This window comes from Martes martes (genome assembly GCF_963455335.1).
Source record: "Martes martes genome assembly, chromosome: 1".
NCBI classification, from domain to species: domain Eukaryota; kingdom Metazoa; phylum Chordata; class Mammalia; order Carnivora; family Mustelidae; genus Martes; species Martes martes.
The window spans coordinates 114,012-139,349 of NC_137888.1; the positions used below are offsets into that span (position 1 = coordinate 114,012).

At 55.3% G+C, this 25,338-nt stretch overlaps 1 protein-coding gene across 4 annotated transcripts in view; it reads right to left on the reverse strand.

Moving 5' to 3' along the window:
* DIP2A (disco interacting protein 2 homolog A) overlaps window positions 1-25,338 on the reverse strand; it is a 99,954-nt gene that overhangs the window by 21,495 nt on the left and 53,121 nt on the right. For all 4 annotated transcript variants that reach the window (XR_013967097.1, XM_080808089.1, XM_080808090.1 and 1 more), the window contains exons 9-24: window positions 23,066-23,157; window positions 19,948-20,058; window positions 18,641-18,764; window positions 18,252-18,361; window positions 17,738-17,840; window positions 16,117-16,181; window positions 15,802-15,895; window positions 15,111-15,230; window positions 13,473-13,587; window positions 12,121-12,260; window positions 10,274-10,410; window positions 9,765-9,845; window positions 9,260-9,387; window positions 6,781-6,895; window positions 1,038-1,239; window positions 7-116 (exon numbers count right to left, since the gene is read on the reverse strand). Coding sequence is in view for 3 of the 4 variants with exons in the window: in XM_080808089.1 (XP_080664215.1) it covers window positions 7-116; window positions 1,038-1,239; window positions 6,781-6,895; window positions 9,260-9,387; window positions 9,765-9,845; window positions 10,274-10,410; window positions 12,121-12,260; window positions 13,473-13,587; window positions 15,111-15,230; window positions 15,802-15,895; window positions 16,117-16,181; window positions 17,738-17,840; window positions 18,252-18,361; window positions 18,641-18,764; window positions 19,948-20,058; window positions 23,066-23,157 (1,847 nt within the window). In the remaining variant the exon portion in view is untranslated. The remainder of the gene's footprint in view (window positions 1-6; window positions 117-1,037; window positions 1,240-6,780; window positions 6,896-9,259; window positions 9,388-9,764; window positions 9,846-10,273; window positions 10,411-12,120; window positions 12,261-13,472; window positions 13,588-15,110; window positions 15,231-15,801; window positions 15,896-16,116; window positions 16,182-17,737; window positions 17,841-18,251; window positions 18,362-18,640; window positions 18,765-19,947; window positions 20,059-23,065; window positions 23,158-25,338) is intronic.

The following is a 25,338-nucleotide window of genomic DNA, read 5'->3' on the forward strand; positions in this document are numbered from 1 at the left end:
CGTTACCTTTCTGGCCTGGTCGCTGTCCTCCAGGTGAGCCAGCTCCCTCCCTGAGGCCTGCGCGATCCTCTTACCGGCAACCAGGTTCCCCACGATCATGGAGGCCGGCCCCACCTCTGGAAAATGGGGTTTCTGAGTGAGCAGGTGGTGGCTCTGGGACAGGACCGGCCCGGGGCCCTCTGTCTGAAGGAGGCGTTTCACTCTCCATTAAGGTGCTGAGCTCGGGAAACCAGCTGTAAGGGTCATGGAGAGTGACAAAGGGAATCCCTGGCTCCAACGCAGGCGACCCCAGACTGAGAAACTCGCCCCCAGCGTGTCCCTGGGGGTGGGACTGGGCCTCAGCCACAGCCACGTGCTCAACAGCGTTCTTTTCCTGCATCTTACACACCAAATGGGAAGGTAAATCTTCCTGAGTAAAAGTATTTTATTTAATGATAATTTAAGCGTTCAATACTCAGTGAAAAAAAAATTAGCATTTACTGAAAATTCACAAAGCCAAAGAACAAAAATAACGGTCAAACCAGTCTTTAAGATTAGTTTTTCAGTGCGTGAGATCAGGGAAGGGAGAGTGACCATCTGCGGAGGCCCCTGAGATGCCAGCAGTCCTGGGCTGTCAGGGGGCGGGAGGGGGAGTGCGCGGGCCCCAGGGCGCAGCGTAGAGGGCAGGCCCCCAGCCCCGGCCCCTACCCCAGCCCCCAGCACTGACCCCACAGCACCGCGCGCGGTTGCTCTCCCTCCCCAAGCTCCACGTCTGCCCTTGGGCCGCGCCTCTGCACCCTGGGAACCACCCCCTCACCTTCCAAGCCTCAGGTGCCTGTGTTCAGTCACCGGGATGGTCCCAGCACACAGGTGACGTGGTCGAGTTTCCTCGCCTGCGGCTTGGTTCCCAGGAGGCGGGAGATCGGGACCGCCCCTGCAGGTCTGGCCCCACCCCAGTCCCGGAGAGGCAGGCGCCACGAGGCCCGCACGCTTAACCACGAGCGCGGCTGCCACCAGCGCCGAGACTGGACGGACGGCTACAGTTAGCTAGCACTGACCTGGTTGTTTCTGGCGAGGTTTGGGAAGGTTGGTGACACAGGTGTGAGGGCACATGAGTACATTGCAGGGGTGCAGCAGCCCCTCCAGGAAACGCTGCTTGGTTTCAGAAATGTGAATCCCTCCGAGAGGAGCCTTGGGCAGGGTGTTGGCGGGAACCAACGCCAGACAGTACACGCCCACCTGGTGGATGCTGTCGATGGCCTGGAAGGGAACACCACCAGCTCAGAGGGACGGCGCATGAGACCCGACACACCACCTGGCCGCAGGCTAGCCCGGGCTGAGCCGCTCACGGCTGTGGGGGCTGGGAGGCTGCACCGGGGAGACACGCAGCTCTAAAGGTCGTGGAGACACTCTGTTCGACAAGAAAACACAGAAGGACGTGCGTCCGTTTCTGTCATCGGACATACACGCCTACTGTGTGTCCGTGCACAAACTCGCAAACCCGAAAGCACATCTTTTTGGGAAGGAAAGTCAGATGAGCCTGTGGAGCTGCGGAAACTGGACCTCTTCGAGTTTACCCTGCGCTCGGATTTGACTTTGGAGGCATATAGATATTTTACAGTGAGAAAAATTGAAATTTTAAAAAGCATTTCCGAATAGTCGGAAGGGAAATGAGGAAATGAACGCAGCTGAGCTGGAAGGAGTTCGTGGCAGAGCCCCAGGGAGAGAATCTATTTAAAGTGGCTTTAAACACGGTAATTTGATTTGTCACCCCTAATGAGATAGGCCCTATGGGCAAAAAAAAGTTAAGCTGCCCTCAGATATCTCGCGTTTTAGAGGGAGTGTGGAGACTGCGGTGCGCAGCTTGGCCTAAAGCCGATGAGCGATTCGTGAGCTGTTGGTTGCAATTTGTCAGTGTGGGAGAAAGGAGGTCGGCGAGTTAAGGGAAAATTCAGTGCTCTTGAACTGGGGCTGGGACCAGCAGTGTAAACCCAGGATGCAGGTGCTCCTACAAACAGACATCACTCCCTACTCTGTGCACTGAAGAAAGCCCAGAAACTGTGAAGAGGCCGGTGACATCGAGTGCCCAGATGGTGCTCCCCACTTCCATCTCCCCTAGGAAGTAGCAGAGCCCCTAGCATCCCGGCCGTGGCAGGTCTCGGGTACGAAACACACGGCCTTCTCGCAAGCAGCTGGGCTTCCTCGTCTCTGCTGGGCTGCTCCGGTCAGAGCTCCCCACCAGGGTAGCTCGGCTGTGAAGCCCCAGCAGAGCAGGGACCCCCCGGAGCAGAGAACGGCACAGAGGCAGCCGGACACATACACCACCTTCCCGGAGGATTTCTGCCAGAAAACCGTCCCTGACTCTAATCCAACGACAATGTGCAGGGGGACTGCAAGGGACAGACAGCTGTATTAAATGATATCTCGGGGGCATCAGATTCAGGCTAAAGAAGCAAACTGGACAACTTGTTTTTGTCCACAAACTAACCACCAAAAATCTACGACGGAGGAAGAATCTCGAGATTAAAGAAGACTTAAAGAACTTGTCCCCACCAAGTATGTTTTTTTTTTTTAACCTCATTTTGATCCTGAATCTAACCAACAAACTAAACATTAGATAATCGGGCAAGTCTGAATAGGGACTAGATATTAATTACAACAAGAATTTACTGTTAGGGGGCGCCTGGGTGGCTCAGTGGGTTAAAGCCTCTGCCTTCGGCTCAGGTCATGATCCCAGGGTCCTGGGATCGAGCCCTGCATTGGGCTCTCTGCTCAGCGGGGTGCCTGCTTCCTCCTCTCTCTCTGCCTGCCTCTCTGCCTACTTGTGATCTCTCTCTGTCAAATAAATAAATAAAATCTTTAAAAAAAAAAAAAAAAGAAGTTACTGTTAGGATAAAAACTCTGAACATAGCAGGTACAGATGTAATGTACCTCAATGTAAGAAAGATGGTATTTGACAAACACAGCCAACACCGTTCTCAATGGTAAAAAGCTGAGAACTCCTCCCCTAAGATCAGGAATAAGACAGGGACACCCACTCTCACCACTGCTATTCAACACGGAACTGGGGGACCCAGCCACAGCAATAAGGCAAGAAAAAGAAATAAGAGGCATCTAAGTTGGAAAGGAAGAAGTAAAACCATCACTATAGATGACATGATGTCACATACAGAAAACCCTAAGACTCCACCAGAAACTGTCGGAACGGATAAATACGTTCAGGAAAACCACAGGAAATATCTGCTGTGTCTCTGAATACTAGCCTAATGAATCAGCAGGAGAAATCGAGAAAACCGTTCCATTTAGAACTGCACCGAGATAATAAAGTAAAATAGATTTAACCAAGGAGGTGAAAAACCTATACACTAAAAACTATGACACTGATGACAGAGATCAAAGACACAAAGAAACAGATATTCCACGCTCATGGGTTGGAAGAATTAATGTTGTTTTTTTTTTTTTAAAGCTTTATTTATTTATTTATTTGACAGGGAGATCACAAGTAGGCAGAGAGGCAGGCAGAGAGAGAGGAAGGGAAACAGGTTCCCTGCTGAGCAGAGAGCCCGATGCGGGGCTCGATCCCCGGACCCCGGGATCATGGCCTGAGCCGAAGGCAGAGGCTTTAACCCACCGAGCCACCCAGGCGCCCCAGAATTAATGTTTTTAAAATGTCCATTCTACCCAAAGTCATCTACAGATTCAGTGCAATCCCTGATTCCAATGGCATTTTCCAAAAAACTCAAACAAATCCTCCTAAAATGTGTACGGAATCACGAAAAGACCCGAAGCACCCAAAGCAAAACTGAGGAACAAAGCTGGAGGCATTCATGATTTTGATTTACATCACGAAGCTTTAGTAACCAAAATAGAATAGCATTAGCAAAAGAAGACAGACACAGCCATGGAATACAAGAGAATCCAGAAATAAGCCCAACACAGACAATCCATTGGTGTGTGACAAAGGGAGCAAGAGCACGCCACCAGGAAGGGGACGGTCTTAAGTAAACGGTCTGGGGGAAGTGGACAGGAGAATGGAACTGGACCACCTTCTCACACCACCCATGAAAATAAAATCAAAATTGGTTAAAGACTTGAACGTGAGACCCGAAACCACAAAACTCCTAGAAGAAGACACAGGTGGCAAGCTCCCCGCCCCGGGTCTTGCTGGTGATTTTACGGCTCTGTCACCGAAAGCAAAGGTGATGAAAGCGAACATGAGCGAGTGGGACGACATCAAACAAAAAGGCTTCCGCACGATGGAGGAAGCCATCGGCAAAATGAAAAGACAACCTACTGAGTCACAGAAGATACCTGCAAGTCATGTATCTGATAAGGGGTTAATACCCAAAATATATAAAGAACCTAAACAACTCAACGGCAAAACAAACAATCCAACTAAAAAATGCGCAGAGGATCTAAATGGGCATTTTCCCAAAGAAGACATACATAGGCTCAACAGGTACGTGAAAAGATGCCCAACATCATTAGTTATCAGGAAAATGAAAATTTTAAAAAGTGAGATCCCACCTCACACCTTCAGAACAGCTAAAATCAACAACACAAGAAACGACAGGTGCTGGCGAGGATGCGGAGAAAGGGGAGCCTCGTGCACTGCTGCTGGGAACGCAAGCCGGGGCAGCCGCTCTGGAGGACAGTGTGGAGGTTCCTCAAAAGGGTAACAACAGAGCTGCCCTAGACCCAGCAATCGCACTGCTAGTGTTTTCCCAAAAGCACTAACTCAAAGAGATAAAGGCGTCCCTACGCCTATCGCAGCACCATCTACAAGAGCCAAGACACAGAAGCAGCCCGTGCATTGCAGACTGACGGTCGGGCAGAGGGGATGCGACGCACACACGACAGAACATTCCTCAGCCACAAAGAAGAACGAGCCATTCGTGACAACGTGGACGCACCCCGAGGGGAGAAGCGGAATAAATCAGAGAGAAACACGCCCCACGTGATGTCACTGCCCCGAGCGATGCTAACCGAGCTGACAGATACAGCGCGGAGGCGCCAGAGGCGGGGGTGGGCGTGGGCAGAACGGGAGGGAGTGTAGAGGCGACGAGCCTCCAGTCACAGAACAGAGTCTGGGGTGCAGCACTCGGTGACCAGAGACAAAGCTGTACTGGACACGGGGGAGCAGCTAAGACGGTAGATCCTGAAAGTTCTCGTCACAAGAGCATTTGTGGTTATACATGGTGATCAACGTCTGCCAGACTCACTGTGGGGATCACGTCACAGAGCGTACAAATTACACTGTACACCTGAGATTAGGGTTATACGTCAATCATCTGAATTTTAAAAAATAAGAAAATTATTAACATTAGAGATGTGATGACGGTTATTCCTTGTTTAAAGAAACAGTAAAATCCTTACAGATAAAATGTGATGTCTGGCATTACTTCAAACACTCCTGTGGGAGAAGGGGGGAGACCAGGTGAGGACACAGTCAGGACCTGGACTGATAACGGCCGAGCAGGGTGATAGGAACGTGGGTTATTATGATGTCACTTTTGAATGCTGGCAGGATTGGTGAGGTCTAGAGCCAATGGTCAAGAAAGAATTCTTGAGGCGTCTTTGGTGCAAAAAGGTGGTTTTATGAAAGCTGTGGGGACGGGACCCTGTGGGCAGAGGGGGATGATGACCCGGGACTGTGAGGGGTGGCTGATGATACACTTTCACGCTGGGGAGGTGAAGACGAGGGAGGTGTCCAGAAGGACTTCGACACGCAGCCGACTGGGGGCTCTCGGGCTGGGCAGCGCGGCGGAGGTGGGGCCCCGGGAGAACCCGCTGGCATGACGGAAACCCTCCGTGTCCTTGTTATCGCGATGCGCTGGCTACCTGGGGCGTACGGCTGTCGACACTCACTGCCTGCACCCACAGATGGGCTCATTCGACATGGAAATCGCATCCCGTCGAGTCAACCGAAAACCCCCACTGGACGGTCCCCGTAAGGTGTGCACACTTCACCGAACGTAAATTTTACTCCCTTCCCCCAGAGTAGTACGCAGGACTCTCGTTCGGTGTTTAAGGAACGAGGGCCACATAGTGCGCCCTGAGGCGTGCAGAGGGACAGATGTGTGATGGGCAAGGGTGATGACGTGCTGGCCACTGCAGGACCTAAAGGCGGGTATTGGGACTTCCTGCGTGACGCTTTGACATTTTCGTAACAAAACGCGGGAAACCACCACCCGTGTGGTGGCGTGTAAGCTTGGTGCTCCCAGGCCCCCAGGGCCATGGCCTGATCTGAACCTATGTAACAGTCTCAACTGATCTCACCCCAACTGGCGGGGCAGGTATGGGACTGCTGTTCTGGGACACACTGACCCTGTATGGGATTACAGCTTCCCAGTGCTGTCAGTCACCCTCACCAAGCCCAGACTTCTTCGGCACCTGCTGGGTGCAGGCAGCACGGGGCGGGGGGCGGGCAGCACGGGGCAGGGGGCGGGCAGCACGGGGGCAGGCAGCCTGCGACTCGGGGGCAGGCCACACGGGGCGGGGGGCGGGCAGCACGGGGGCAGGCAGCACGGGGCGGGGGGCGGGCAGCACGGGGGCAGGCAGCACGGGGGCAGGCGGCACGGGGTGGGGGGCGGGCAGCACGGGGCGGGGGGCGGGCAGCCTGCAACTCTCCGTAGGTAAAGCCGTGATCCCGTGTCGGGCGACCGGACACCCGGCCCGCTCGGCCTGGAGCCAGAGATGGGGTCAGGCAGGCCGGGCTCTGCAGGAGGGGAGCGCAGGCCCTGCGCCCTCGGACCCCGGGGAACCACGGGCCCCCGGACCGCGGCTGGCCGCCGGGCCCACCTGCAGTGCGCGGCTCATCCACCGGAAGCTGTCCTCCTCGGAGGCGTCGGGCCGCTGCTCGGCCACCAGGACGATACGGCCGTCGTGCAGCACCGTCACGGAGAACACAGCGATCCTGGGGGGACGAGGACAACATGACCACCCGCGAAGGGCAGGAAACGGGACGCAGACCCTTCCTCTCCCTCAAAGCGGAAGGTGCACACATGCTGAGGCTGAAGAGCCTCCAACCGCGGCCGCCGGCTGAGAACCGCAGACGGGACCTGGCCTCCTACAGGGCGGCTGAAATAGCCCAGGTCGCTAAAACAGAATGACTGGCGCAGAGCAAGACCACACACACGTCGTAAAAGAAAATCTTCCTTAATTATAACGGTAACGCACGGAGTACGTTTCTCCACACACATCTCCGTCTAGGACCATCGGTCGGACTGTGCAATCTGCCCACTCAGGCAGTCTCTCGTGGACATGCCGGTGCCCCCGTGTTCACCTGCTCCCTTTCTCGGCACTCGCCGCCTTTGCCTCTGACACTTGGGGGCGCTTCTCTCTCCTTCCCTGTCGGACCAGATGCTGGTCTCCCCCCAGGCCCCGCACACCAGCACACCTGCCGCTCCAGTCTGGGCCATCGCGACACGCCCGCTCTCTCTCGTTCTCCTGTCGCAGGTATGCACACACACTCTACCCAGCACGAAATTTCTCCTGCTTTCATACATCTTGAATGTGTCTCAGTAGCCCCTCTGAAGCTGTTTTCACAAGAAGTGTCTTTTGGTAACACAACTTCTGAAACTTACATTCCCAAGAATGTTTGTATTACAACTGCACAATTAAGTGACAATTTGGAAAAATGTAAAATCTAAGTTAAAAATTCCTTTTAATAACTTAAAAACACCACTGCACTGCTGCCTTCTTGAGCTGGTCCCGGTGCTGGGACTCTCGTGCCTTCTGCTTGACCCCAGTGCTGGACCCTCCTCGAGTCCCACAAACCCGGCCTCGGGCCGCTCAGACGCCCCCCTCCCCCGCCATGCGTGCGCCCTCCCCCGGCGTCTGCTATTCCCATGCCACCCTTCTCCGTCTGTGCAACTTTCTCTCTCCCGCCTCTGGAGGGCTTCCTTAACCTGACTCTCCGGCTTACCGCTTCCTTCCCCAGCGTCCTTCCTGCTACTTATTCCATCTACTGTGTTTGTGTTTAAGAACAAAGCACTCGTGTCGTGTGCGTTATACTATTCCCGAGATGTTCTACTCTCTATCGGCTGTGGCTCCGTTTCGCTCTGGGTTTTTTTTTCTGAGAGCAAGTGAGGGAGCACAAGCAGGGGACAGGCAGAGGGCAGAGGGAGAGCGAGCATCTTCAGTAGGCTCTGGGCCCAGTGCAGAGCCCGAGGCAGGGCTCAATCTCATGACCCTGAGATCAGGACCGGAGCTGCACTCTGAAATCGAGAGTCAGACACTGAACTGAGTGACCCCCCAGGCGCCGCTGCGGCTCTAGGTCAAGGTGGTTGTGGTGGTGGGGACAGGCAGGCACCCTGCTCACCGGCAGACGCAATCACCCACAGCCTCCTCATCGCTCACGACGACGTCACCTCGTCAGCTGCCTGCTCACGGGCCTACACCTCCAGGTACCGTCAGGTCCCGGGGGCCTCCCTAACCCACCCCAGAAACAGGTGCTGGCCACCCGGGCATCCACACCAACAGTGTCCCACTTCTGCTGTGAGGGCAGGTCATGAGGTCCTGGTGGCCCCCACTCAGGCACCCACACAGGCCTGACCTGCTGGTTTCTCCTTGGTGGGCCCCCCACACTGTCATCCTGACCGACGAGACGGCCAGCAGCACCCACTTGGCAGGACTCCGAATGATTTCTCTAAGGAATATTCAAAGGCAGGGCCTGGCCAGGCTCACAGGTACCCTGGCTTGAGTAATAAAAGCACCCCCTTGAGAAGAAAATTTAAAAATGCAGCCAGCTGAGTGGGCCAGCGAGGAGAAGGGGCTGCTCCCCTCAGGACGAAGAGCTCGGAGCTGAACAGAGCCAGACACGGCTTCCCTCGTCGCCGCCCCCGGCTGCCCAGGCTCAGAAAGGGTTTGCCTAACATGCTCACGAACGCTGAAGAGCTGCCCCGCCCAGGGGTGAGGCAGGGCCCTTCGCGGGTCTCGCTAACCCTCAGCAGAGAAGAGAATTGACGTTTGTGATTCAGAGAAACCGGCCCTTGGCTGCTCCAGTCTGAATGTGTGAGGTTCTAGGGTGCTGAAGCAGGGGCTCCTTGGGCCCGGTCCTCTTAAAGACCCACAGGAACCCTGTGGGCAGGGAGGACACTAACGGGCTCCAGCTGCAAATATCATCCTTTTCCCTGGGAAGGTTTTCTGATGAACAGGAGTTTCTAGGTTTTGTGTACTCCAGTCACCGGGCCTTGCTGCTACAGCAGACGGACTCTCAGACGTCAAGTGGAGGAGGAGGGTTCTAGAAGCCACAGCACAGGGGCCCGCAGCGCATCACCTGCCTCTGTAGACAAACTTCATGGGCTCCACGGCCAGCGCAGTGGCCACGATGTCGTCCGCATTGTGTCTACGAATTCCAACCACCATCAGCCCATCCAACTTGCCCACAACAAAGACCAGGTTATCCTGAAAGCAAGGACATAGGTCAGGACTCAGAACACGCAGGCAGGCCCTGTGGGTCAGGTAGCTGATAGCTGCTGCAGGCAGTGGACAGCACACAGAAAGCAAGGAACACACAGATGGGGTGGGCTGGGCTGGGGGGCGACACCGGAAAGGCGAAGTTGCAGAGGACTCTGACTGCTCCCGCCCTTGGGCAGGGCTCCCAAGGTCGGCAGCAGGGACATTCTGGGCAGACAGTACTGTGTCATGGGTGCTGTCCTATGGACTGTGGGACATGGGGAGCTTTCCTGGCCCCTAGATTGGCGCTGGATGCCAGCAGCACCCCCTCCACGGAGCTGTGGGCTTGTCCGGAGGCCCGGGTCCCGGCAGCAGGACACACTCACCGGCCCGATGAAGCCCAGCAGCCCCGTCCTGGTGAAAGGCCTGTCAGACACGGGCGCACCTCCTGCCGTGACCGGGACGGTCTGCCAGAGCAAAGGGGGGGGACGTTAGGCTGTGTCCCACGGACAATGGACCAACCAGCCAGATGGCCAGGGTGTGGCTTCCCTAGATGAGGCTGCCACCCAAGGATCCCTGGTGGGGAACAGGCCGTCCCAAAGCCAGAGCCTCTGTCAGTAGATGACACGCTCCTCAGACTCCCGTATCCAGCATGGTCCGTGTTCCTCCTGCAACCCCTTGTCTGCGACCCCTTGTCCTGAGACCTCCTGTCTCCCTGGGCCCAGCACCCGGCTCCGAGGAGCGGGCACTCGCCGGACTCTTGGCGCACGCGGAGCGCGGGCTTCCTGGGCTGGCCTCGGCCCCATCAGGGCTGGAGACCCGCTGCGCCCCGCCCACTGCCCTCCGTGGACGCTCTGGAATTCACCTGCACAGAAAGGGCGGGGGACGTACAAACCTCAAAGACACTCTTAGTGATCCCCAGCAGTCCGTAGTACGCGGTGCCGGTGGCGCAGGAGCTGACGCATATTTCCCCGACCTCGTCGGTCTTGCAGAGATAAGGGGCACCTTCCACCTTCACAACACACACGTCAGCTAAACAGAGAGAAACCCTCGGAGTCATCGACGAGAACTCCACCTGAATGGGCTCATTCACAAAGATCTACTTGCACCTCCACGTGCGGTTACGGAAACAAAGCATCACACACACAGTGCGCTCTGACAACACACTCCAGCCAGTGTGCGTCCTTCTGCTTCCTACACAGTATCTAACCAACGCACGATGCATCCTGCAAGTACGAAGCCCAGGCTGATGGGACACCCGCTCTCTCAGGGACAGATTCCGTGCCCCCCCCCCTTGTGTCACCACCCCAAACCCACAGGCGATCCTGGCTGACCTGTCCCGTGCTGTAGCCCCATGCCCCCTGTAGCCTTGGTGTGGCCCGTCTCGTAGCCCAGCCACCTCCTGGTCAGCTGTCACTAAGCAGCTCCCCACCGACAACCCCACCTGCTGCCCGCCCTGGGCACAGGAGACCCCACCTGTCAGGTCAGTGCAGTTCCAGGCCACCACGTCACAGAGCAGGCACCCAAACCAGCCTCCAACCCAATATGCAGTCATCCATTAAAGGAAACGAATTAAGCAGCCTGTGGTCCCCCAGGCATGGCCCCTCCCCCAAGGACAGTAATTAGCAAGAGAGAAGAGGGGTGCTCGCTCCCGTTTCCTTTCACCCACAAATCAGACCACAGAGGCCCTGCTGGAGGAGGAGGCTGGTGGGCACAGATTCTCCCACAAGCGTGCATTTACCGCAGAGACCCTGATCTAGTCCGCAGAAGACCACAAACCCCGGGGGGCGAACGCGGTGAAAGGCGGGGTCTCCGCGAAACACAAGAGACCGTCAGCCTCGACAAGTCAGTCAGCTCTGTAAGGGTCAAACTAACAGGTGCCGACCTGGGGAGCAGGTGAGCACAGACACACACGCACACGCACCCTGGGGGACACTGCACACACCCACGCACACGCTCGCACACTCTGGGGGGGCGCTGTGCACACACGCGCACACACACTCACGCTCGCACTCGGGACCACGGTGCACACACACGCACACCGGGTGGGTCAGGACAGCTGCCCACGGATCTCAGAAGGGCCCGCGTGGCGAGGAGGAAGCCGAGCAGCTGTGAGGTCGCCACAGTGAGGGGCGCTGGAGGGCGGCAGCAGAGAGCTTGCCCCACTCCAGCTGTCATGAGCCTCCGGCGCCAGGCTGCGGGCTCCCTGGGCGGCGCTCTGCAGGGGAACCACAGGCAGGCGCTCCATCGCCCTCTCCGCAGGGCCGGCATTCAGGCCCAGGGGCTCTGCGGGCAGGAGGCTGCACACAGGAACTGCTTGCACCCTTCAGAGTGCCGCTCCTGACCGACACATCCCTGTCACCCGCTGCGGGTGGGAGCCAGGCGTCGGGCCGTCTGAAGACACCGGGGTGCCGTGAGCTGATCAGCGCCTCCACATGCGCGCGGCACGATGCCCGTGCCGGACAGGCAGTCGGCGCTCCCGTCCCCAGACACCAGAGAGCCGCACACCCGGCTCGGGGGCCACGACCCTCGTGCTGTTGCTCAACCTGAACTTCGATACAAAGGCAGGCAAAAACCTGAAAACGTAATACTGTAAACTAAAACCCCAGTTTACATGGGAAAACCCTGCTAGGAAGCCTTTTGTTTGTGGGCATGCCGAGAGCACTCCCACGGTCTGGACACTCAGGCCTCCTGTAACGCCAAGCAGCGCTGGGATCGGACACACGCCAGCTTGTCCCTTACCTCCCGGCAGCGCCTGACCGACGTCCTGAACGGTAAGAACCGACAACTTTTCTTCAGTATCAACTCTGATCACACCGAAACTGAGACCGTTCATCGATAGGACAGCTTTCCTTGGTGGAGGTCCTCCCAGCTCTGGCGGCCTGGAAAACAAAAGCAGACACACTGATGAGGGGACAGAGTCCGTGGGGGACGGGATCCACGCCCAGCTTGCCTGCAGGACCACACTGCACCACGCACGGCTGGCTGTGGGGACCGGCCACCCAAGGGTGCCACAGCATCTCCGCCCTGCACGCTGCTCTGCACGGTGACCTGCACTGTCCTCCCACCCGGGGGCCTCCGGTGGGCCTGTGGCCACAGTCTTAAGGGACGCTCTGTGACTTCCCTGGAGAGGCCCTAAAGCTGACTGAGCTTCCATCTGGCTGTGCTGGGACACTTGTCGGGAGCCCTGGGTAGCAGAAGGACAGGTACCAAGAAAGCCCGGAGTAGCCCTTAACACGCCCAGTCCAGAGACCAGAGGCTGCAAGCCAGACCCGCCCAGCGCAGCTCTTCCCAAACCCCTGACGCAGGAAGCAGGAGAAATACGGTGGCTGATGCCGCCAGCCGTGGGAGTGAGTTGTCCCATTGCCAGAAAGCACCAAAGAGCAAAGGAATGAGAAATACCTTATGGTTTATGAAGCATAAAGAAGTCCTTTCTCTTGGTAAGTTATTAAAATTTTCGGATTATTTAATACTTGCACATATGAAAGCGCAGACTATTCATGAATATACTAAAGTAACACAAGACCACGATCACCACTGATTTTCTAACAACTGGGCTGAGGGCAGAAAACCAACGCACAGACACACTCAACTGTGAGCACACCACCCTCCTCCCAGGACAGCCCACAGAGGTCGCTGCGGACAGGAGCCCTAGGGCAGGCGAGAGGTGAGCCAGGAAGGGACAGGTGGCCTGCTAGGAGCAGGAAGGACCAGAGCCTGCCGGCTCCGAGGTCTCCCAACCCCACCGTCCAGGCTGAGATGCGGGAGCACAGCCCCCACCGGCTGCCGGGCCCCCTCAGGCAGGGAAGAGCTCTGGGCTGCCACGCCCATGAAGCCCTCGGAGGAAAACCAGCCCAGAGACCACAGCCCGGGCAGCCGCCACCCCCCACGTCCCGGCCCGGATCCAGACTGGCGGGAGACACGCCGCCAGCACAGGGCGAGAAGCCTGGTGCCCGGGGCTGCCCCCCACCACGCGCACACGCCTGGGACACTGGCACACTGCTCCTTGAGGTCTGCTGCTCAGAGAAAGACCAGCCACGCTCAGCAGCGCAGGACGGCAGCTGCGTGAGTGGACGGAGAGGTGGCCGCCTTACCTGCGGATGGCCACTGTCAGCGCCTCAGGGGAGCTGGCACAAGGACAGATGACCTCGGGCCTCAGCCCTCTGGACTGGAAGACATTGAGGAACGCGTCACAGGAGGATATGGACCCTGCGTGAGACAGAGGGAGCCGTGGGGTAACTTGAGGGCTGGCAGGGAGGGGCCCGCCCACCCATGAGCTCCAGGGCATCGTGACATCAGGAGACTCGTGGGGGTGGGGGGTGACTTCCATGGAAAACATGATGCGTCTGGAAACCACCAGCAGGTAGAGTGAGACACTTCTCAGGGCAGGCCTGTTTCGCCCCCGCGCTGCTTGAGTGCAGACTCACGGCCCGCCCCGGCCTTGCCGCGACTCCTCACAGCTCTGCTGAGTGGGAGGTGACCAAGGAGCGATTCTGGGGCGAGCCCCCTCACGGCAAGGCCCAGGTGCACGAGAGCACCTGCTGCTGGAGGGCCTCGGAGCTGCGGGTTGGCCAAGTAACCCCCACAGGGCAGCCCACGCGTGGTCCCCAGGCTGCCCCTGCTTCTCCCCTACTCGTCCCGGCCGGTCTGAGGGGTTGCGGATATGGAAGCCCAGCTCCCCAGCAGGAGGGCTGCCGCCTGCTCGGGGCTGCACCCGTCGGGACCCCAGGGCTGAACCCCACCCCTCAGGCACTTGCCACAGCGAGGCTCAAGGGAAAGGAGGGTGCTGTGCCCGCCTCTTGCTGGGCACTGGCAGACAGCAGAGGGCACACAAGACAAGCCACTGGTTCAGTGCCACAGGGAACCAGACAGCACGTGGAGGGGCAGGATCTCAGGTCTATGGGGATGGGGTCCGGGGAGGGCTCCCCGGTGGGAAAGCCTGGCCACCAGGAAAGGAGCTGCTGGGGGTGTGGCAGGGTGGAGGACATGCGGGGGTGTGGTGCCAGGCCCGGGCACGCGGCTGGGTTCAGGGGGTGTGGGGTTGCAGAGCACCCAGCCCTGGGCGTCTTAGAGGCAGGATGGAGAGGCCCTGCTGGGGACGGGTAGAGGAGCTAGATGCAGGGTGCCCTCCTGAGCGGTGGGGACCCAGGGGCGCAGGGATGTCGGGGCCCTCCTCACAGAGAACTAGAGGAAAGGCCAGCCTCTGGGCTCTGGAGCTTCAGTGCAAACCCAGCAGGACAGCTGTTAACCCAACGAGAAAACCCACCTACCCGGTCGAGGGCTTTGTGCTGCATAGAAACCCCCACAGAGGTCCACCAGGCCTCCCCAGGGAACCGCCCATGGCAGGCCTTGGACAGCCACCAATGAGCAGCCACGCTCAGACCCTGCGCAGAGCCCAGGGTGCTCAGGGGTGCAACAGGGGAAATCCCAGCAGGTCGGGGCCAAGGACCAGGGGCCGGCACAGGTGCCTGGTCCATGTCCACGTTCCAGTCATTTCTTAATGTATCTTCTGTCCACGGTGTTAAAATTGCTTTTAAATTCAGCGCCTTCATAAATAAGCACGAGATACACCAGCGGGTCCCCCAGGAGGGCGTGCGGCATGCCACGGCAGGCCCACGGCCCACGACAGGCCCGTTATGGCTGTTCCTCAGCCGTACTTGACCATCCTCCCTCCCATGCCAGGCCTGCCGGGGAGGCCACGGCCATGGCCTCGCTCAGCTGGGCTTACTCACACGGGTTGGCGCCGTCGGCCACGATCAGCATGCGCAGGGAGCTGAGGCTGACGTCCCTCTGGCCTCGCTGAGCCAGGAGAGACCAGTGCATGTCGCGGGACTTCACCAGCGCGGCGCGGGCTGCAGAGGGGAGCACGGAAGTGCCCTGAGTCACAGGAAAGAGGCACCCTTGCCCCTCACAGACCCACCCGAATCAACACAGGTCCCTGGGACACGCGTGCGTGAGGACAGACCCAAGGCCCAGCCTCGGGGCTCACCAAGGGGCCCCCCATCCCCACTGGAGCAGAGCCCAAAGGGCGAGGGAGCCCTGTGGTGACCCAGGCGGGGGCAGGCCAGTGGCCCTCTGTCTACACTGCTTCCTTAGAATCAAGAGCTCCACCACTGGTGAAAGCCTCAGATGAAAACCATCCCCGTGACTAAGAACTGGGAGTACTGGTGTGACTGGAAAGAGCTTCAAGAGAACAAAAATAGTGGCCTATGGTGTCCGCAGAAGAGGGCTGTCAGGGGCCACGCGCCCAGGACACCCAAGTCCATGACGGGGGCGTGGCACGGCGCACACGGGCAGGAGGGGCGCCGCAGCCCGTCCCCACTGGGCGGCGAGTCGGCTTCACTGCTTTTTCCATCACCAAGGGTGACAACAGAAGGACTTCCTGCATGAAGGAGGGTCAGGGGACGGCGTCTCTCCCGTTACCTTTATACGAACACACTTTCTGGATCCAGGACAGAGGGTTCACCTTCATGAGCGCATACGGGATGCTGACGACGTGCATCCTGTTCAGCACGCTCTGCGGGAGAAACGGGCACTCGGGGGGCGGGCCTCGCTCCGGGGCAGCAGAGGCCGCACCACGCCCGAGGGGCACAGAGAGCAGCCACGGCCTGCTCATGCTGACACTTCAGATAAGGGCTAACTGCACCACCTAAAAGTAGGGTTCGGTGGCATCTCTTGGTATGAGGCCTCAGGGTCCCTCGAGTCCAACCACTAGACCACAGGGCAAACGACACTCACTGTTAACACTCCATGCCACAGCCCAGCATCCCGTTTGAAATCCAGCACATTCGTTAGCGTCTCAGCTGCACGTGGACAAAGATGGTTAAACCACTTGTGACCGTCTTCACAAGTCATGTGTTAAAGAAACTGTGAGATGAAGACATCATCGACACAAGAGCTCTAGGAAACCCACAGCGTCTCCAGATACCAGGCGCCGGTCACTCAATCGTCTTGGTTATCGATTCAAATGACCAGAAAAACTCAGAGGTAGGTGATACAATTTTGGATTAAAACAGCTCTGCTGGGGCGCCTGGATGGCTCGGTCCGTGAAGCGTCTGCCTCTGGCCCGGCTCACAATATCCGGCCCAGATCGAGTCCTGCATCAGCTCCCTGCTCAGCGGGGAGTCCGCTTTCTCCCTCTCCCTCTGCTCCTCCCCCTGCTCGCGCTCTCTCTCCCCCTCCCTCACTCAAATAAATAAGAATCCTTAAACATCTTGGAAAAAAACCCAGAGCTACGCTGATCACTAGTCTGAAACTACAAGGAGCAGCAAATGCTCGAGTGGCCCCTCGAGGTTTCCCCAGCACAGTGAGGTCAGGGGCGAGGACACTGAGGCCACCACCCTGTGTCTCCGGGAAATGTCACAGGCTGGTCGTGCTACTTTCCCTCAGAAAGCTGATCTTTCTCTGTGGTCTCCTCTAGGAAGGACGGATGTGGGAGCAGGTGGTGACCGGGGCTGCCCACACAGCCCTGTGCTTGGGGGACCTGGCTCCGGGCCCCCCCGCCGATGCTTGGCAACCCCATGGGGCACCCACAGCATGGACACCAACGGTGAACACAAGGCTGCCAGGAAAGGCGCCTGCTTCCTGAGTGAGTCTGTCCCTGCGCTCCCTTTGTTAGCTAAAGCGCCCCAATGATCCCTGATACATCCATGTCCAGAAAAAGAAAACCATGTGACTAATAGATCCAGTTTTCAAAAAATTATTCAGGCCCTTGAAAATATCTAAAATCATTCTCCAAATCTCCACTGAAGGCTTCAGCGACTCCTGACTTTCATTTTTATTTTCCTCTTACTTTTACACAGCGTATTTTAGTTATTTAAACATACCATTCAATTTACTTTCTAGTTTTATTCAATCCCAGCATTGTTACAGTAGGGAAACTACCATATATCTGTTTTTATAGTTCTTTAAAAATAACAGTTCTCTAAGTTAAATGTCGAATATTGAACAGTCAGTGGGGGATGGTGCTACCTACGCGTCACCAACAGAAAACCTATGACTTTCAAGATTCCGTTTGTGTATCTGCATGCACAACAGTTCACGTCGAAACCACAGTCACAGAAAACAGCCATACAAAAGCGGGTCTGTAAGATGGTTTTCCATTTTTTTATGTGCAGAACACACCGCGCCGCAGCTACGTCCCGGACAGAACCAGCCCACCAGGCACAGTGAGAAATGAATTTCACCCGCCATCAAGTCAGCACACACACGAACGTCCTGGAAGGAACCTGAGTAGGGCTGCCTGGGTGACCCGGCCCCTCGCACAAGCAGACGGTCCTAAGCACACCAGCCCGGGCCCCCGCCGGGCGAGAAGGCTGCACCGGCGCTCAGCCAGCCCCAGGGGCCCACACGCCCTTACCTTCGGAGTAGCCGCAAGCCTGCGTCAGAGCCTGGCAGTGAGCAAGCAGGCATGCGTGGGTCACCGTGACCCCCACCGTGCTGCCTTCTTTGCTGGTTTTATACTGAAAGATTTCAAGAAAAAAAAAAAAATCCATTATGGATGCTTCTGGAGGCTGACAGAATTTACAAAGACGCAGTCCGTCCTTCACTAACCATCCCGTCACACGGAAGCACACGTTACACCGTGACTCTTGGGGTGACACCCGCAGAGGAAACTGGGGCACCCCTGCGGTAAGCGCCCGGGCACAACAGTGCATGCAGGCTCCCCATGACTGCCAACACCCCCAGGGTGGGTGGCGAGGGACAATCAAGTGGGAGTAAGACCACACCTGCATGAGCTCCCCCACGACCCTGGCTGTCTCCGGGGTGAAGGTCAAACAGAAGGCTAAGTTCCAGCCTGCACTCTGACCAGAAGCAAGAGCTGAGCCCATGGGGGCCGCTTCCCCGTGCTCTGGGTTAGACGAGGCCATTACCTCGATGTAGGCGGTCCCCGCCCGGGCGTCCTGTGCCTGTGGCTGCCAGTCTTTGGGGGGCTTGGTCAGGTGCTTCCCGTCGATCACCAGCCAGGAGAGCGGGGGCCATCCTGCGAGGGTGCGGACAGGGCCCCCGGCCCAGGAGAGTGGTCAGCGGGCCTCAGGGCTCAGCCACCCACCACACAGCCACCGGCTCCTGCCACCCGGGGAGCACGAGTCTCCATCCTGCTCCCCTTGTACTGATCTAGCTTCGATTCAGTCGGTGCCTCTGGCCAGCGACAGCACCGGTCTAGACTCTGCACCGAGGGGCGGGAAGCAAGACGCACACCCATCCGCGAGGACCTCGCTCCTGCTGGAGACCGCTCCCCCCAGGGCCCCTGGGCACCTACCTTTGAAAGTGGCCACCTCTCCAGTCTGTGCCTTGGGCAGGCCTTTCTGACATGCATCCGTGGTCAGGGCCAGGGTGACACCGCAGCTGCCCAGCAGAAAGCCCACCTGCTGGCTGCCGGCGTCCTGCGGAAACACGGCGAGGTGCTCCCAGGCGGCCCCGAGGGCCCAGCCCTGCTCAGGCCCACACCCCACGAGCCGAGCCCTTCACCTTCGTTCGCCCTCATCAGTTTCTACAACCGCACCTCACACGGGTAAAGACCGTATTTTCGTGAAAATAAAATAGAAAGTTCTGGATAATGGGCTAATGCCTCAGTGTTCTCTTGCAAATTACATTCAGTGGCATTTTAATCAACTACAAAAATAACAGCATGGAAATTTCCACTTGAGTCACGTTTAAAATTTGCAGATTAATCTGGGCGGGGGGCCAACCTTTAACACAGTGACTTATTTCCCACAAAAATGCACATTTCCTTCCAGTCGACACTTCTTTTATACACGTCCCTCAGTAACATTTTATCACTTTCTTCCTTCAAGTTTGACAAATCTCTGGCTTTTTCTGAATAATCTCTGTATTCAAACATCTATTCATCATATAGCATCCTCTGGGAGGCACTGGTTTTATTTCAAACTTCACTTTTGGGATTCTCGAGTATTTGTTGCTAAAAATACTCACTTTAACTACCTGAACACTGATAGGGTAGAAAACTCATCTTCTAAAACACACGCCTTGTCTACTCCTAAAATAATTATCTTTCTTCGGTAATCAGATTACCGACATCTATACTTGAAACGTAACAGCTCCCTAGAATATTAACAAGCCCCCGCATTAATCATCGGTCAGTAACAAGAACTGCTTGTGCAGACAGAAAAGCAAGCAAACTCTCGTCTTGCATATTCACAACCGTCCCTGAGGAGGAGCTCCAGTATGTCACAGTGTGATTTACTCACTCCCGAGACATGGAAATTATTATTGATAAGAGTCTGGTTTTGAGAGGCAATTTAACAAAATCCGGTCCAATCGTTAATTCTAGCCACCCGAGGAGAAAAGGTGCACCCTCTGTTCTGGAAAGTTCACAGAGGTGACGGACCAGCTCCAGCCACAGCTTCGGAAGCCCCTCCCACAGCAAGACACTGGCCCGCGGAGCTGCAGCCCACCGCCCCCGGCCTGGCCTGCCTGCAGCGCTCTCCGCACTCGGAACAGCGCCCGGCTGCCAGGGAGGCGGCCTGAGACGCGGTGAGTCTACGCTCAGCTTCCGAAGAGGACCTCACAGGACCAGAGCCCCGTGGTCCCCGGTGAGTTAACTACCTTTCTTGTTAACGGCACTTCTATGGGAATGGGCACCAGCTCCGCCAGGAGACACCCGTAAAACGCCACCATGAACATCACGGGGTCACTGTTCGGAAACACCAGGGCCACCTGCAACAGCACGAAGGAGAACCATGGAGTCCACTCACGAGCGAGGCAGTCATCTCAGAGCTTAGAACCCCTGCTGATTAGACGGAATTTGGACATTTTAGACCATCTTACAGCTTTTCGAGTTTAGTTCAGAAAATGTAATTTGGGGGGTTAATTCTTGGTTCTTAAATTTCCTCAACCATGTAACTTTTCATAAATAGTTTTCAGGTTGAGGTATCTGTTCTAGAAGCAACCAAATAATTTAGAGCGTGTGCACCTAACGGCAGTCCAGCATGAGTCTGGTGCGGGATGGAGACCCAGCTCCGCGCCTGCCGCCTGTCTGAGACACACCACCCACACCTGTCAGCCCAGGCGGAAAACACCCACAGCAGCAGTGAGAGTGGGCACAGAACCAGATCATACCCAAAATATCTTCCAGAGGTAAAATCCTAACACCAACGTTTTCGTCGAACAGATCTTCACTCAAGGCTTCAGTGTGCTGACGGGGAAGTGGAGGAGAGGGCCCCGGACCCCTTGGCTGAGACCCCCACCGCTGACCCTCCCGCAGAGCCCCCGGCTCACCCACCTGGCCCCGTGCTGCCCCTGTTTAAGTTACATGCTTTGCCTCATTCATCTTACACTTTTGTTTCTATCAAACACATTTTTAAAACACATAATTTAAGATAACATATAAGTACTAATGAAAAAAATACCCCAAGCTCACCCACCCTTCCTCACTCCCCAAGGCAACCTCTTTAAAAATATCTTACATCTTCCTTTTCCATTTGCTCTTAGAGTTTTAAATGTAATGCTTACGCTGCTCTCTTCTTAGTATTGATTTTATCTCCTATTATCGCAAATGAACCCCCAGCCCTTGGCACGCCTTTCTCTTCCCCCGTCCTCGCAGCTGCCGTTTCTTACAACATCGGGTAAAATTAAAAGCTATTTGTGGAACAAGATTTTTATGAGCCCCAAATATTGTGATAAGTGTGCCCAAAACCGTAAGTGACAAGTCAGGATAGCAGATGTTAACACTGGGCCCTTGAGAGCACAAACAACAGCTACTAATAACTACTTGAGAGCTAACCCTATACTCTCTCCTCGAGGTCCGGAAATCCAGTTCCTAACAAGTTAATTTGTTGAAAAGGGCAAAGCTCTCCTTTAAAAGTTGGTATTAATAGCGATTGCACCAGAACTGTGACCCACGGCTTTGAGACTGGAGGTTTGGCATAAAAACATTTTTAGAGAATGTTATCAGCGCTTGTGTCCATCCACTTTCATAAGCGCTATCTGCTCCAGGACGATGAACTGAACACCCACACCCGGTAACTAGCTCATTCATTGTGATCCTGTCAATCTCCCGTAATTAACCCCACTATGGGACTCACTCAGGAGTCAAGGAGGGTATCTGGAAGTCTCTGTCCTTGCAGGAATCTTCAAGAAAAATAAATCAGTGATTCTTAGAGTCATTTTAAAGCACAACATAACCAGGAACTCTTACAGGTTCGGTCTAAAGCACGATTATCAAGTCCCATTCTCGGGCTGTTCTCGCTTTCACCGCCGAGCTCATGTCTGCTGCCGGTAACGGCTACCGCCCCCTCTACTTGCTTGGCTTTCCACATATCCGCTGGCCAATCTGCTCTAAAATGCTCCGCCAGCTGTGTTCAATACCTTCCGAAGGTATCTGCTGAGTAACCAACCAGTCAGGCCAGCCTAAGTCTCACCAGATGCCCAGTGGGGTACCCCGGCCTGGGCCCTCTGTCCCCCCCAGGCTGCCCTGTGCTGCGGCTCACTCTGCCCCCTCCCCCCCAGAAGCTGGGGGGCCCGTTTCTGCACCCTGGTCCTGCTTAGTAGGCGGGGAGCTTCGCAGCGGGCCCTCTCACCTGTCAGCTCCAGGATGCTGACGGGCATTACTACCACTGTTTAAAATTCTCTCCTGTCCGTCCCTCTCCCGCCTGGAAATCCTACCAGCTGAACGCCAGGCCTTGACGAAGGCTCCGTTCTGCGACCTCCGTCCTTTCCATCTCTTAGCCTCCCCACAAGGGTCTCGTCTTGATTTATGGAGCAGTGTTTTTACCTTTGTTTTCCAGGGATATTAAGACTAACTTTTTAAAAAATTCTCTTCTGTGTGTGACTTTCCTCCACATTTGTTTCCGCCTCCTCTCCGCCGCCCCCCCCCCCCGCCACCTTACACTTCTCTTGCTTTTCTTTTCTTTGCTTGTTCGTTGTTTTCTTTCACATTCTTCAAATGTCCTCGGTGAGTGGTTCTTTCTAAAGCGTGGACCCTCGGAGAGCTGCCCGAAACGTGCAGTTTCACCGTGGGGTGATCTGACCGCAGCAGCCGTCTCCCTAGGGGGTCTCCCTGCTGAGGGTCCTGCCCTCCATCCGGGACATTCCTCCCATCTGGGTCAATTCGCCCAGAGCCGTGCTCAGGAACAGAACCTCCTACGATGACGGGAATGTTCTATCTCCGAGCTATCAAATGGGGTAGCTATGAGCCACGTGGGGTTCACGAGTCCTTGAAACACGGCTTCGGTGACTGAGGAACTAAATTCTTTATTTAATCGTGGTTAATTTAAGTGGCCCCACGTGGGTGATGCAACAATGCCGGGCAATGTAGCAGCACACGGAACAAATAAGCCTCTAGCCCCCATCACGTTCTACCTCAGCGTGAGGTCAGGGGGGCTGCCTGGCCACAGGGACGAGAGGAAGAGAGGAATTTCCAAGTAAGATCAACGTTTTCTCATAAAACCTAAGCTTTGAGGACCTAATATTTATCAATATTATTTCTACTAAAAGGAATCGATATGAATCAGAGGAAAGATGCTGAAGAGTCAGTGAAGAAGCAACCATCATCTTGTGTACATCATCGTGAACTCTGTCCGTATTTAGTATTTTTCTGTGCTGCCTTGAAATCCCTTGGATTAATGCTGTAAGTCGAACCAACTGACGGAATACTGATTTCAATGAGACATATTTTTAAAGTTTGTTTTTGCTCACTCCAATAAGTTATATTCTAGTTACTTACTCTGTCTCCAGGTTTAAGTAGTGGTTCATTCTTACTAGTCAGTTTATTAAGTAGAGTATAAGCTAGTTTTAAACTCCGACTCCAAAGTTTGCCTAAAATAAAATAAAAATACTAAGCAATGTAAAATTAAAAAAACTAATAATTAACATTTTAACGTAGCAATCACAATACCCCATAATGTACCATCACTCTATTATTGGAAATTCAGGTAAGTTTCCAACTGATAACTATTTTGCACAATGCTGTAATGAACATCATAGTTTTCTCTTAAAATTAACTTATAGATTTATTTTTCTTAATACAAAAATAGAAAAGGAATTTATTACACAATATTTAGAACATAGAAAACAGAAAAAGTCAGCATTCTTTCAGTTATACACATACACACACATGCATATACACTTGTATGTGAAGTTTTCAAGAAATTGGAGCATCCTTCACTTTGCTTTTTCAGTCAACACTGCATTTTGAATGCATTTTCATGTCATTAAACATCTCTCAACTACATCCCTTATGATGAGTGGCGCAGAATTCATTTAACCTTTATAACTCATGAGGTGGGTCCTTTGTCCGTCTCCAGTTTTCACCCAAGAGAATACCATCCAGAGCCGCTGGTCCTCCAGGACGCAGCCCCCAGCCCCGGCAGGTTCTGCCCAGCACACGCCCCCGCCGGCATGCGGTCTCACGGGCAGAGCCCAGCCGCGAACACTCAACAAAGGAGAGTGTCCCTGAGGAAGATGGAAGATGAAACGAAGGGAGGGAAAGGCAGACTAAAGGCTTCTGGGGAGGTAGACTGAGGCAGGGGCGACCATGGGGTAGGACAACAGAAAAACCCAAGTCTACCCGCAACACCCGAAGCAGCCTCACACGCACCCTACGCAGAACCAGAGAAGCGACAGTAGTGACTCAGCCCCTTTCAAGTTCCGGGTAACGACCCCGTGCAGCCTGAGCAGCCACGCCCCCTGAGTAGTGCCCAGACTTCACCGTAAATGAAACTAAACTTGGGTGTGACATTAAGAAATAAGTGAACTGTGAGACCTGAGAAATCAGTGACAAAAAAAAAATATTCAACCCAAAACACGGTTGCCTTTGTCTATACACAGAAAGCAAGTCAGTTTATCTGAAGACGGCAAAAAGCTTTGGGGTGCCCGGGCGGCTCATCGGTTGGGCGTCTGACCCTTGGTTTGGGCTCAGGGCGTGATCTCCGCCTCGGGCTCCGTGCGCAGTGGGGAGTGCGCCTGAAGGCTCTCCTTGTCCGCCTCTGCCCCACCCCTCCCCCACACTCTCACACTCTCTCTCTCTCTCAAATAAATAAATAAATCTTTAAAAAAAGAACGCAAAAAGTTTTAACAGAAAATCAACATAATCTGTCACATTAACAAAGGTGAAAAGAGGTAAAACAATTTAACCGTCATTCAGGATCTTAAATGTTCTGAATTCAGAATGAAAGGAAATTTCCTTAATGTAATAAGCCCCATCTTTAAAAGTCCGATAGGAATATGAGAGGTAAGGGTCAGATCTGGAAAGCTTGCCCTGGGGGAGCAGAAACGAGCCGAGGACATCTGCCTTTCTACTGAAAGTCACAGTCAGTGCAGTCCGGGGGGCGCGGAGAGAAAAGGCAGACACTGCCAGCGCTGCCTGCAGGTGCCGCGGCTGTGCACACTGTGAATCTCTGTCGGACTAACTACAGAGCCACAGTCATTCCGGAAGCTGGCGCTGGCATAGGGTAGCATGTAACTCAATGGGATAAAACGAAGAACCACAACAGCCCCACCACGTGTGGGCAATTCCGTGTAGGACACAGGCGCCCTGGAGAAGGGGAGCGGCCCTGTGGAACGAGAATGGGACAGACAGCTCTCCGTCCTGAAAGACAGAACCGGGGACCCATCCCCACACCATACACAAGACTCGTTCCCAGCATTTGGTAGATCTAAACGTCAACGGCAAACAGCAGAGCTACTGCAAGACAACAGAATAGCTTTAGGATCGTGGCACAGGGAGAGTCCTTACGGAGAACTCCGGAAGCACTGGCCACGAGCTAAAGGAAGGTGAGGTTGGGTGGAACTTCTGCTCACTGAGGTAGTGGTCAGCAGCGGCTGGGGAAGGCTCACGGGGGGGACACCGGCAGCACATGCCACTGTCAAGGACTGGTATCCAGAACACACCAAAAAGTCCCACAAATAACCCTACATAAAAAACGCACAAGGGGGCGCCTGGGTGGCTCAGCGGGTTAAGCCTCTGCCTTCGACTCAGGTCGTGATCCCGGGGTCCTG